Here is a 14427-nt window from a genome sequence, read left to right as displayed (position 1 = left end):
CAAGAGTTGTTCTTCAGTCACTTTCTGTCCAGGCTGGTTGACTTTGAACTGTTTTCAAAGAGGACTAGTCAAAGGTTTCACTCTGTAGATGTTGAGACTTTGAGCTGCACCTGCAGCAAAAAGGAGGGTTAGAAGTTAGTTTTATATTTCACATAAAATCCTAATAATGTTCTGGAATTGTGATGTGGTGGAATGGTGAATAGCTGAAGGGGTGTAAATACTTCTGCAAGCTGCTGTAAATACTTGAACATGAGTAAAGTCAGGTACAAACATCGCAGGTTGTCCTTTTATCATCTCTGTACCAGAGACAGTGATGTGGGCACGCTTCAGTTACTGAGGAAATGGGAAACAATCAAAACAAAGGACTAAATAACCTGTGAAAACCTTTCAGCCTCCCTCTTTGTTGTTCCTGCCAAATTCCCAGGGATAGTCTGTGATTGTGCCGAGGGAACGCTGCTGCTGCAGATGCTGCTGCTGCTGCGGCTGCTGCTGATGCTGCTGCGGCTGCTGCTGCGGATGCTGCTGCAGCAGCCTTTTTTTCTGCCTTTTCAAATAAGAGCTCAATCGAAGTGGCTTTTATGGTCAGTTCAGTTTCCTCACATCCCTCTGGAAACCATAAACAAATTCTTAATTAAAGAGAAATGACTTGTTGTACTGGATGGAGTCAGAGCTTTATGGCATTTTTACGGCAGGAAGTTCAGAGCTGCCTGTGTTTTTTGTTTTATGGCTGTGCTGTGTTGTCACCCTGTTTGTTTGTTTGTTTGTTTTACATGTTTTGCGCTGCTTCGGTTTTATGAAGCACTCCTGAATCACACGGCTGCAGATTATTCCTTCTTCTCAGCAGGAGAACGCATAAAACACAAATACCGCCAGTGAGCAACATTAAAATGCAGAGATCGGCCTCATGAAATTTAAATGAACCTGTAATAACACTTTGTTTCCTCTTTCTCTCCCCCTCTGCCTTCTTTTCACCGGTACAAGAAGAGAAACGGGAGCCTGTCCAGGAGCGGCAGACAGGCGCTCTGGTCGGAGGCGTCCTGGGGACCCTCATCTTCATCGGGGTCATCATCGGCATCGTCTTCCTCATAAGGAAGTACCAGCAAGACACGGAGTGAGTCTTCGTCACTAATTCTGCATTAACTTAAATGTTTGTTTAACCTCCTGAGCAAACTAATCCCTCCTTCTGGGGCAGCAGCTCATTAAAACTTATCACACGTCATTAAAGGATCCAGCAGCAGAGGCTCGGTTTCAAATCCGGACCTGAAGTTTACGGCACCAACCCGTTTCAAGGTTCCCATTTATCCTCCCCTGGGCTGCAGCTGAGGACGGAGATTTATTAAACCTGCTGGGCTTTTACTCCACCTTTCAGATGCAATTTTCCAAACTAAAGCTCCATGTAGATCATCAGGGTGTTTTATAAACGAGCGAGTAAATGGAAGCTCCAACATTCATTAAGTTGTGATTAAAATTGGATGCATCCATAGGAAAGGTGCAGCATCCAAACCATCAGTCAGTGTGAAACAGACGCTGTTCGCACCGTAAATCAGAACAAACAGAAGTAATCATCGGCTAATATCTCAAACTTTGGTGCTTTGAATAGGACAGACTCTCTGGTTCTGCTGCTATTTTGTAAAATGTAATTTTATTCTGATTTTAGAACAGTTTTAAAAAGTTGTGTTGAATGTATGGATGAGTCTTTCAGGCCTTATGAAACTGATGGAAAATAAATCAGTGATGTTGGTGAAATGGTTTATTTTTCTTATAATGAGCAGAAAAAAGTTTGTATAAACAGGGACATTTATTTATTTGTTTATTTCATTCATTTTAAAATGAAGACGTTGGCATCAACAGAAGGTTCAATAAAAATAGTTGTTTGAGAAGTCAGTTTCTGAAATCATAAGCAAACTCTCATATAGACACAGCATTACATATTTATAGATAAATATAATAATAAAGTAAATTCTACTTATTTGTAATAATGCAGCACTTATTATGTCTTAATATAATATTTTATTTTGGATCCACTCTCTCTGGTTCTTTTAAACTGATTGTTGTTATTAATTTTAACATAAGCATCTATTTAGATAACTTGATTATAAAATCATGTACACACCAAAGTTTTGTTTAATTATAATACAAACATAGAGAATAAATAAAAGCAAAAGTTTTTCCATGCGCTAAACTTTGACAGGATAATAGTTTGCCTTATTAGGAATCAAGTTCCATTTATCTGTTATTTTGGGCCATTGATAATAATAATAATAATAATAATAATAATAATTCTGTCTTCATTCACTGCTTTTGTTTTATAGTAAGTGTAGAGCAGGAAACTCTCATGTTATTCTGATTATGTTTTATTTATGGGAGCCTTCAGTAGAAGTTGATTAGGAGGCCTAATTGAAGCTCAGCCCATCCTCCACTCCACCTCAGCACCACTAATAACTCATTTATATTGTTCTTGCTTCATTGTTTGTGCAGTGATGATGTATAAATAACCATTAGCATGCTTTACTAATGGAAACTAATGAAATAAACCAGCAGACAGGGCTTTATATAGACCAACTATAAGGCAGAATGAGCATCACATCAATCACTCTGAGTGATTTAATCTATTAATGGCTGTTGGAGTAAAGTGCCCATATTTAAGAGTTCAAACATAATTATGATGGGCAGAGAAGAGCTCAGATGTTCAAAGTAACATAATGGAAATGATCTGACATAAGTTTTAAATCTTCTAACAGTTGAGAGAAACAGGGGATCTATTCTGGATTTTGATTTGCTCCTTATTTCACGGTACTGGAAAAGAAAAAAAAATATTTTCCATTATCATCAACTGGTGTGCTGTGACTTTAAGCGGGTTGGTGCTTTGGTGCATTTTTAATCTGCTTCGCATTTTAAGGTTTTTATTGAACCCAGTAGAACTTTTTCTTCTGCTTGCCTGACCAGCAGGCCCTGCTTTTCTCCCAGAGAGAAATACCATTAAATATACTGGAACCATAGATGAAATCTGCAACCAAAATGTTAATTATAGTCTTGAGAGTTTAGAAAGAAAATATTTAATATAAATAACAATCACTTAGCTCCTCGATTTAACCGTTTCAACGATGAAAGCAAAGCAGTTCTGCTCAGCCCAACCGGTTTCTTTCACGCTCATAAAGGATTTCTCCACCTGTGTTTGAATTGATTCAGTCATCCAGTAGAAAAAAAAATCTTTAAGCTCACTAAAATGTATTTCTTTCTCCAACTGATTGCTGGATTTTCTGGAAAAACAACATTGACTGAACTACGACACAAAGGGACATCTCCAGCGGTCAATATTTCATTTCTGTCCTTCAGCCTCTCAGCGGCCAAAGTTGTCCATCTTTTAAAACACAAAGGAAAATCTGATGTCTTAACGAAGCGAAGATCAATAACCCTATTGCTTTTCCCCTTTCGTCCAATCAGAGGTCCTCCGAAGCACAAACCTCCTCCTCCGGTGAAGGCAGGCAGCTCAACAGAGATGGTGAGTGATCGGCATTGCTTCAGATCGATCCTTATTGTCACCACAGTTATATTATCGTCTCTCTCACACACACACACACACACAGATACACAAAGTCCATTTGGGCAGTCATAATGGGGCTAATGGCTATTGATTGGAGATCTCAGTTGGCTTCTATGTGCCCAAATAATTATCTTGGTTTGTAAAGAGCCCCATTAGAGCACTTCGTTATTTGCCTGATCATTCCATCGCATTTTGGTGCACTTATGTAATGTGACTAAAAACTCAGTAATTTTATGTTGATTAGATATGAAAAAAGGTGTCTAATGGCTTTTAACGCCTTGGCTAAAAGGATGGTTCATGTGGTTCAGCAGCGAAAGGGTCTTTTTCAGACATTTAAAGGTCTTTCTGTGAAGCAGCACCTGAGCAAATGATCAAGGCTGCAACTCTTTAAGCTTCTGGTTTTCAGGGCGGTGAGAGGACAACACTTTATAAATAATACTCTTTGCTTCAGCATTCATAACTCCTTCATTTTTGATGATAAAGTTCTCAAACTGTTATACAACATACCCACATGTGTTTTCTATGAATGGCATTATTGAAAACCCTGTCAGTTTACTGCAGGCTTAGTGAGTTCATGTAAAAGTAGAGCTGAAACCATTAATCAGGTTAATCGCAACGAATCCACATTATTAACAATTAATCGTTCACTGGAGCACTAAAAAAAATGACCAATTGCCGAATGAACAATACAGTCAGAGCAGTAATTATACTGCTCTAAATATGCATTTGCATTTAAGATATAAAAAATGAAGCTTTGTAAATTTGTTCTCCTGAAGTGTCACCTTCACCTGGTTCAAATTCAGTACATTAAAAATCTCATTCAGCATCTTTTGCTATTCAGTTATTTATTGGTTAAGTGAATAATAATCTCCACATCAACCCTGGACTGCATTGTTGAGCAGGAAGAGCTGAGATTTTCACATTTGAAAGCATAACACCTCAAGCTTACAGCTGTTATCTTGTTAAAGTAGAAATGATAGTTTAAAGCAGGAGCAGCTCAGCCAACTGTCTGCTCTCAGCTACGTCTGCGGCTGCCGGCGGCTGAAAAGGAAGATTTTCTGCTGAGATGTCAATCATAATTTACTTCTAAGAGAGTTGACATCAGGATTCTCTGCTCTGGTCCAGATTACACATCCAGACCATGAAACCGTTGCCTTCCAACAAACCAAAGCAATGAAAAAATGTAAATAGTCATCCATTACAAATCTTTGTGAAAATGATCTCAGCAGAACTGATTGTTAAAAACTGATTAATGCTCGCCTTTTAGAAGATGTAACCATTTGGTCAGAGGATTAGTTAAGTCAGTCGCTTGTTTCCTTAAATGAAACACCGGAAAGACCTAAATAAACATCTGTCACAGCTTTAATCTGTGGAGGGCACAGAAGTTCCCCAGTTTTGTTTTACGTGAGCAGTTTATGATTGTGGTTGGGTAAAACTGAGAGCTGAAGTAATTTAGGTCAAAATGCATCTGAGGAGATGTAGTAAAAGGGGCCACAGTAATTGCTTAATTGCAGTGGAATAACAAGTGTCTCAAAGTTCATGCCAAAGCTATTTTCCTTTTTAAAAATTATAATTTTCAAAGGGAGTCAAAGCAAAGTGTCTCCTCTTTGTATGTAAATGAGAGGCTGCTGAAAGCACCAAAGCTGAAGGATACGATTCAGTGTTTGTGCAAGTGAAGGGTTGTGCTTCTCTTTTCAAAGGAGCGTTCCTGAAGACAGCTGTGTTATCCACTGAACAGATTCTGTTTGGATTGTTTCAAAGGCCCTCTCCTGTCTTCTCCACTTGACTGCTTGTTTCTGTGCTGTTTTGTGTTTTCTGCTCTCTTTCTGCGCTGATTTGCGTGCATGCAGCTGAACAAGCCGTCAGAGCCGCCCACAGCCACAGAGACTTTGCCTCTGAGCCCAGGAGAGGTTTACTACGAGCCCACAGGGGGAGAGCCTGTCACAGTAACTAACACACACTGTTTATGCACAAACACAACGTGCACACAGATACAAAACCAATGTGTCTAAGGCTGGGAGACGTACGATGACAGAGAACTGCATGCATACGGACCAGCATGAGCTGTCCGCTTTGTTCCAGTCAGCCACTTCTTCAGATTTTTTTGAAGTGAAGTTGTGTGGAATAGTAAGGAGAAGTTTGTAAATGTATACCGAAGCTTTGAGTGCTTTAGTGTGAGAGTTCTGGCATCAACTCTCACTGCAGTAGTTCAGTTCGGTCACTGAAAGCTGCAGTATGTGACTTTTATAAAACAAAAGATAATTGGTTACGTTTTTTGCTAAAACTGTCTCTATGTTGTGACAGAATAATATGAGAACAAATGCAGCCAATCAGAGCACGGAGGAGGGTCTTAGCGCTGTCAATCAATCTCAGGTACTTACTGCTCAATATGCTAACGGTGGAGAAACAACTTACCTTTATGGAAAAAAACTTTCATGAACCATGCTAACTAGCATTAGCATTCACCACAAGCTTTGCTAGCTGAAGCATAGCTGAGAAAAAAAGGAGAGAGAGAAGGGGATGAGCAGCACCACACAGTGGATGATTGGTAGCGCTAAGACCCACCTCCTGGCTCTGATTGGTTGTTCCTATTTAGCACTGGAAGAACTGCTCTTTCTTCAAACCTAACATAGTTTTCTTTGACCAAAAGGTTTTCCTTGCTCTCCATCCTGTGCAGGAATCTATCAGTGTCACCCCTGCAGGTGTTATTGGCTCAGAGGAGACATTGTCCCTAGTTTTCTAGGGACAATGTTTTTTGAAATATTGTGCTTCCTCTCTCTATGCTGAATGTTTAGTATCTTAGTGATACTTTTCATTGCAGTTCTTTACTAATTATCCTCTTTCTGCCTTGTGAGAAAGCTGAAATGTGTTTTTAAGTTTAAACTGATTTTCTTTTGCTTTTTGCATGACGCTTTCCACACTGACCAGTTTCATGTTTCATGTTTGACCTGATTTTACAAGCATTAAGCATTCAGAGCATCATCTCTCTAAAACACCTGCTTGGATAATAGTTTTTGATTTTTTTTTTTTTTATGTGCAAAAGTAAAATCACGCAAGCACAAGATACTTGAAAAAGCTGCGTTAAATTTTTTATGTTATCGCTTTGGAAATTGTCATGCAGCACCTTTTAAAGCCTTTAAGTGCAGAGCTATAAAGATGTGATTGTGCTGCTGAGACGGTCAGTTTTCCTGTCTCCTCTGCAGGAATTAAAGGCTCCATCAACACAAACGCATTTTGTTTTAAAGCACATAACTTTTGCTAAGACCCCAATTGGCACTCTTTTAAACTTTGCTGACCTCGTCTTAGTTTTAGGGATTGCTTTTTAGATTGAAGTCCAGAAAAAGGGAAACAATGAAGCAGAACCCTGTGATAGATTCCAACAGTAAATGGTTTTTATCAGTCATTTTGTCCATCAGTGCTTTATTAGTTCGCTTTAGACTAAACTGTTGATACGAGTTAGCTGAGAAATCTGTTGCTCCTCTGTTCTTTCTGGAACCAAACTATCGTTTTCTTACTGTTGGCTCTTATAATCCATAGTAAATTCTCAAATTGTTTAATTTGAGTCTCCATGTAGAGCTGCACAGACCAGCGGAGTGATAAATATTGTCTAAATGAGAGATTTTTTCGGTGCTGAAGAACTCCTCTTTCCTGTCTTATCTGATGACATTGCAGGAACATCTGAGTTAACCTTTTTTAGAGAAGTCATTGCTTATTTTCTCTTTAGCTTCTCATAGCCTGGAGCCAAGTACAAATGATTACCTTGTGATCTCACAAACCTCTTGAGAATCCATCTTGTCCAGAGTGCAGCTTTTTTATAAACTCTAATAATCTCCAACAAATCAGAGCTTTTTTCTTCTGTTTTTTAAGAAAGATTTCTTTCTTCATGAAAACCTATTTTCCCAGGATTTTAAATATATTCCACTTGTTCACTGGAACGTTTTTCATAACTTTTGATGCTAAAGAAATGTGGCAACTCTTGTTTTGAATACCAAGAAAATACTTTCTCCAGGGTTTACATATCAGGCTAAATGTGCTTTTCTCTCTTTCAATCTGTTGCTTGTTTTTGTACTTTTAGAAACTTTCAAAGAATGTGAGAAATAAATTGTTTTGTAAGGACCTGAAATGTAAAACGTTGGGATTTAGACTTGAGATTATGACTGTATTTGTCTTTATGATAAATGCTAAACTACAAAAGTTTCATTCAGTTATTTGGTTGTCACAAGAACGCTTTCTTTGAATTATTTCAGCTGAGGGTGTTCAAAGTACGGTTTGGGGTCCTTTTTCAGCCCTTAATATAATTTTTTCTGGCCTCCAATCTAATTTCAAAACTAATAGAAATCTGTAAGAACAGTTGATGTAAAAAAACAACATTTGAGTACATGTGCACTGACAAATACGTCTTTTATTTATATTTTGTCTTTTTTTCTTAAAGTTTTGTTGTAATTATGTGCTCCCATTTATTAAATTTAGCTGGATGAGACAATCAAATGAATATCCATTTACAGATCCATTTTCTACAAAGATCAGACTACTGAGTGCTTTTTATTAAAATATTGCATGGTGGGTTTTGTTTTAAATAACGCAAACTTATTTTTAAAGATACTTGTGGCAAAAAAGTCTAATGAAAACTTATTTAACCGATGAAGATTCACCTAAATACAAAGATTTTTAAAATTCTGTTTTTATTCATTTTAAAGTTAAAGCCAAACTCTATAGGTAAATAAAATAAAATTAATGATAAATGTTTTTACAGTTCCTCCAGATATACCTCACCTTGTCCAGAAAAATGATCAAAATGGATATAATTTAAAAATGATTCATTAGCAGGAAGTTTTGGCAAAGCTGAAAATAGTATTTTATTTAATTTTGTGGCCCTTGCAGTAGGTGTGTATTTCCAACACTGACCACCAAAACATTACGTTTCTTTAAATGATTAAATATAAAGAAGAAAACATAAATGAATATAAATATCTGAACAGTTGCAGAATTGAGTTTTGTGGATTTTTCCTGATGAAATGTTGCAGACATGACCTTGTTTGACCTTTTCTCAGATGCTGGATGAGGAAGCCACCGACGCCCTGAACGGCGGCGCCCCTCCCGTCCTCAACAAGGATGGCTCTGACGGTCACCACGGCAACGACTCATCCAATCACGGACCCTCGTCTGGCAACATTCCTCGTGGCGAGAGCTTCGTATCGACCCCCATGTATGTGTAGCCGTAGCAATGAAACCACAACAGAGGTACGCGGGAAAGTTTCAGGTCACCTAAATTAGACAGAAGAACAAAAGGAGAGGCCATGACACCTGTTTCTGCTTTTCATCGTAAACTCTAAAGTTTTAAAGTGATCCGCTCACGGATGGTTTTTGGTTTCATTTCCTGCGTTCACGTTTCCTTTTTGTGTTTACATCAAAGCTAAAGCTTGTAACTCGGGATGGCTAACAAAAGTATCAAGCTTGTATTTTCCTTTTTCAGTTTTCTTTCTTTAAACTTTTGTGAAATTCAGTTAAAGTTTCTATCTTGTCAAGCCAGGAAGCCTTTGAAATCATATGTGTCACTGCATAAGATGAGGCGGGCTGTAAAACCGCATGCAGAGCCGTTGTATAGATGAACTGGAGCTCTGATTGGTTACCAATTAAAATCCACATTTCCACCAAAAACAGTGAGAAAACTGCCTATTCCTGGGATTTAATATGAAATGTTTTATGCAACGTTTTGTGCCATGAAATTTAACATCATGAAATTGTTATTAAAGTGTGAGAAGGAGGCTGCTGAGTCTCAGCTTGTCTGTTTACAGCCATGGGACATAATTTAAACATTTTTGTCTTTCAAAGCAAGATTAACACAGGTCTGACACAAAAAACAAACAAAAAAAAACATCCTGAAAAAATTCCTCCAATCTGTTGGGAAAAAAACAACTTCCTGTCTGAGAAACACACCAGTGAAGAAACAAAAGTACCAGAACCGATTCACACCATTTTTGTTGTTTCTTTTACATTTTTCAAGCAGAAAATCAACAAACACCCTTCATAACAAAGTGAAAACATGTTTTCAGGCATTGTGGAGTTTTAACAATGTGAACATGACACTCATGGTTTTATACTTTGGCATCAATCGAAGCCTCAAGTTCTGTTTGAAACTTGAGTCTTTCAGGATGTTTGGATCTTTTCAGATAATCTGAAACCTGCTTCTCGAGGCTGTCTGCTCGGGTCGCCGCCATTTTGGGAGCTGAATTCTCACCAGAGACTCCAAAACATCCTTTGTGTTTGGTGGTTGTCTCACCCCGATGCAAAGCAGTTTCCCACTTTCTGCTGCAGAAAAACAACCACAATGTTTACGGACTTTGAACTTTTGATTTAATATCAACTGTTAAGTCTGAGATCTAAAGTATATAAGGGTATAATATCCAAATCATGTTCAGTCAACTGAATTTATCACAGTTGGACTAATTAAGCTGCAGAAAGCTCTCAAGGTGGCTCCGTTTTGAGTGCAATGGGAGGATGTACTTATGTACCTCTGACTGAAAATCATGTTTTCGGTTTGTTGGTATGGTGAATTTTCACTCCTTTTCTTTTAGATAAAACTATTTAACCTTTAAATAAGTCTCTAATATATGTGGAAAAGGGTATTTTCTGGTGGCATAGCTGTCTGAGCAGCAAAGCCTTCGTTAACATGAACACAGGAGACAAGGCATAATTTGAAGCTCTGTAACCTGGCAACATTACATAATTAAGACGCCGTGATCCGTATTGGTTGTGTTAATTGCAAAATCTGGTGGCGCTACAGCTGCGTAAATCAGCCTGTAGCAATTCACAACATTGGAGTTCATAAAGATTCACAAACTGTCACACAAAGACACATTCCTCCTTTCAGAAATCACACTGCTTTTAATTATTTAAAATATATATAGACTGTCATAATGTGTCAAACCTCAGCATATATTAGAGAAAAACTGCCATTGAAACCATTTCAACCATTTGAAATGATAACCTTTTCTGATATATGCAGAACATTTTGCTTTTTAGCTAATGAGGGTAAAAATATAATCTCACCTCACCCTGCTGTATGTCCTCTGGCTGAAACTGAAATTGGTCAACACAGATGTCAAACGGTACCAAATGATAAAAATTGTAAATAGCATTGATAATATTGATTTATAATATATTGTTGGTGACATGTGTATACATAAAATAAACAGGTGTAGGTGTTATTAGTGCCTCTGTGCAGGGGATGGAAGTCAGCTAAACGTCAAACGAGCGACTAAAAAAACAAAGTGTATATTACTATTTTGCTTTCCACAAGTCCATTAAAGTTGTCACTTAATACGAAGATGTTTTGAGTATAAAAAAATAAATGGTGTGGATTTTATTCCTTGTTCATATTGCTCTGCATGGCATGATCAGTGGCTTGTAGAAACACTTTCCCGAGGCTGTTTGCCCAAAAGAAATCTTCATCATTTGTAAAAGCATTTCTGAATATCGGAAAACAACGCTGCTTTTCTTTTTGTTGTTTTTTTTACAATCTGCGTCTCGATGCATCTGTCATAATCGTGCACACCACAAGCTTAAATCTAATTTAAGGCGTGTGTTCTTTTGTGTTGTGACAGCTCCCCAGGCTGCCTGTGTTTGTCTTCAGCACAAATCCAAAACTACAGCAGACACTGAATTTCTCTCAGCCACAGAGTGCAACACACACAGAAATGCAGGTTGTTTGTTTGGTTTTTTCCCCTTATCATGCTTTATCTTCATTGAGCCACACAAATTGTCCTGAGTTCATCATGTCAGCTGTCAGAAAACCGGTTGGAGCTACAACCACCCATGACAGCAAAAGGTGGTGGATAAACTGCAGATTTCTAGAGCTGATCAACACGTGCAAAAGCTGAATGAATGATGAGGAAGATAACCTACATTTTCTGAACCATAGGCGCCTAAAACACTTATTTCCTGACATAAGCGAATAAAACTTACAGTATCTGTATGCAGTCAGTATCTTTCCTGCTGTTGAACATCCAATATGACCATAATGTGAAGAATCATTAAGAAATTCTCCCTGAGGAAGTTTCACTGCAAAAACACATTTTACCAAGTATTTCTGGTCTAGTTTCTAGTGCAAATATCTTAGTGCATTTGAAATAAACCCAAACTAACTTTTTAGCATGGTATAGGAATTTAAGTCAATAATTCCTTAATATTCATAAAAAGGACTACTGAGATTATTTTAATAAGTACTTTTCCATCACTACTAAGGAATTATTTACTTAAAGCAAGCTCCTATTTCTCACCGAAAAGTTACTTAAAATTTATTTTTGTTTTATTTCAAGTGTAAAAATATATTTGCACAGGAAACTAGGCAAAACATACTTATTGTGTTTTTCCTGTGTAATCTCTACTCCAGCTTATTTTTTTAAACAATTGTTCACAGACTCTAGAAAAACATTAGAGGTTTTATCTACTTCATCCTATTTATATCAACACAAACATTTTACAGTTAAATGTATAAGATAAACAACATTTATGCAAAAGTGATGACAAATTTTTAAAAATCCTTTAAAAATCTGATTTGTGATGAAATAGACAGTGCAGTCAAATTGATACCAGTTACTTGTCAGAGGAAAAATCCCATTTGAGAAACTGGCTAACTTTAACTTAAGCTAACAGCTACTCAATTTACACACGTCAAACAGGGTTATGGTACAGCTAAAGATGAACAAATAGCAGGTAAAAGTTGTAAAATATCACTAATGTAGGATTTCTTTGTATTTTAAAAACGTTTTAAGGTTTTTAAGTTATTTTTTATAAACATAACATTCAAGTAGCTGTTAGCTTGATTAGCTGTTAGCTTGATTAGCTGTTAGCTTGATTAAAGTTGGCACCTTCCAGGATTTCTCTGATTCTTCTTCTACTAGTAAAACCCGGCAAAAGATGAAACTAATTAGAGGAAACATTCACCACAGTGTCTCCTTCACTACAGCATGCTCACCGAAATATTTAGTCTATTTTCAGGAAGACGTAGCAGAAATACACATTTATTTTTGAGTGAAATTGGAAAATTTCTAAGAAATATATGACAAGTAGTTATTTTTCTTTAACTGTAAGTTTTTATTCTTTTCTGAAAATAGCAGATGCTAATGGAGTAAAGCTTTTCAAGTTCCTCTGATTGGAGGCTCTGATGTTATTTTTCATTAAAGGAAATGTCTGCATGCTGCATGGATATTTTGGGAGGAAAAAAAGCTATTTCCATATTTTGTAGAAAAGCTTGTGTCACATTAGCAGCCCAGCTTTTTAATTTGCTTTTCTGTTGCTGTGCTGGACAATCATGTGTGATGTATTTTATAACCCTGCCGCAGAACAAAAAGCTGTCTTCAAAGAGGGAATGCGGCGCTTTTGCCTCTTTTTGTCTGTAAATTAATTTCACAAAATGAATGAATGTTTAGTTTTCTGTGGATTAATGTGTTTAATGTGTTTGCCAGCAGGCTGCTCTTGATAGATTGAGGAAAGGGAGAAAAGACAATCATCAGGACACATTACATCAGAGACCAATGACTCTGCAAGCGTTCAGTTATGAGTTTTGGCTCTGCCGTCTCATTTGGAGAATCATTTGGCTTTACCCAGCGCCTCACGTTTAGTAGCGGTGTGTCATTTAGAGGTACCTTGAAATGCATGATTTGCCAATTCCTGATAGTCATGAAGGTTGACACTTACGGCAAAATCTGCAAAGAAATCAAATGTGTGGATGGGCCGGCTTGGGCTCCTCATCCATAATGAGGAGATCCTGCAGTAGCTCCAGACAGATCATTTAACAGATGAAGCGTTTGTCCCTTCAGTCTCTGCTTTGCATTTCGGCCAAGGTGCTTGTTCGGTCTCCCCACCTTCACAATTACGGGTTAAACGCCACAACCATAAGCTGTGCACGTCAACGATAAGGTTGATCAGTCTGCATCCTCTGCTTCATTAAGCCTTATTATTCCAACATTTTTTATTTCCTTTTTCTGTCTCTCTCCTTCATCCTTTGTCACTTCAGCTTTTCGTCACGGAGCCAGACGTGCCTTCTTTTGTTATTTTCAGCCTTTCAATTCTCACATTTTATTCTTTGACAGTAGAAGCGCTGATGAGACGAGTGACACACAAACAGGATGTGTTTGAAAAGGAAGATAGGAATGCTGAAACAAAAGCCACTCTCATGCACTGGAAATATAACCATATTTTTGTGAATGTTATTGATTTCGTTTAATTTTCTTATGTATCACTTATCATTTTGTATGCTTTTGGGGAATTATACTGTATGTTTTTCAATTCACTGTCTTGTCAAATAAAATGTAAATCAAAAAGACTTTGTGATCATTATCTCTGGAAAAGATGAAATATGTTGGAAACTATGAGGAGAAAGAACTCCTACATGAAACCATAAGCTCATTTTTATTCATTCTGAATAACTCCGCTTATAATCTTCGGATTTGTAAAACACCCCAAGGATTTTTCAACTTTCTGTTTTTGCTTTACACTTTTAGTTTGATTTAATTCAGATTTGTGGTATGATACAAATAATCTGTTAAAAAAAATTGAGCACCTTCCTTCTCAAAGCGCCACCTGGAAACAGCCAATCAGAGCCAGGAGGAGGGCCTTAGCGCTGTCAATCATGATTGTGCGTTCAGCTGATTCTCTTGCAACAGGAGCCTAAGGGGGGCTAAAAGGGGTTCTAGAAAATTTCTGGGATTAATCTCAGTAGTTCACTCTTGCAATATTTTTACTGAAAGCTAAGATGTTTTTTTGTTTGTTTTTTTTAGAAAATTTGACATTGAGCTAAAAACGTTTGAGTTTTTTTCCTTGCAAATTTTTGACTTTTGAAGCTCACACATTTTGTTGTTTTTTTGGAGAAATTTTCTGAG

The 14427-nt window shown here is 37.3% G+C and overlaps 1 protein-coding gene across 2 annotated transcripts in view; it reads left to right on the top strand.

Annotated features, from left to right (window-relative positions):
* Nucleotides 1-13871, top strand: part of pvrl2l (PVR cell adhesion molecule related 2 like) — a 310183-nt gene extending 296312 nt beyond the window's left edge. The window contains exons 7-10 of one of the 2 annotated variants that reach the window (XM_055055335.1): nucleotides 982-1111; nucleotides 3445-3502; nucleotides 5395-5490; nucleotides 8596-13871. In XM_055055335.1, the coding sequence (XP_054911310.1) occupies nucleotides 982-1111; nucleotides 3445-3502; nucleotides 5395-5490; nucleotides 8596-8760 (449 nt within the window). In that variant the 3' untranslated portion in view covers nucleotides 8761-13871. The remainder of the gene's footprint in view (nucleotides 1-981; nucleotides 1112-3444; nucleotides 3503-5394; nucleotides 5491-8595) is intronic. The other variant, XM_055055336.1, reaches the window with a different exon arrangement.
* Nucleotides 13872-14427: the final 556 nt, after the last annotated feature.

The sequence above is a fragment of the Poeciliopsis prolifica genome, unplaced genomic scaffold (assembly GCF_027474105.1).
Source record: "Poeciliopsis prolifica strain line A6 unplaced genomic scaffold, Auburn_PproV2 SCAFFOLD041, whole genome shotgun sequence".
In the NCBI taxonomy this organism is placed as follows: Eukaryota; Metazoa; Chordata; class Actinopteri; order Cyprinodontiformes; family Poeciliidae; genus Poeciliopsis; species Poeciliopsis prolifica.
This window is presented reverse-complemented; position numbering and strand designations above follow the sequence as displayed.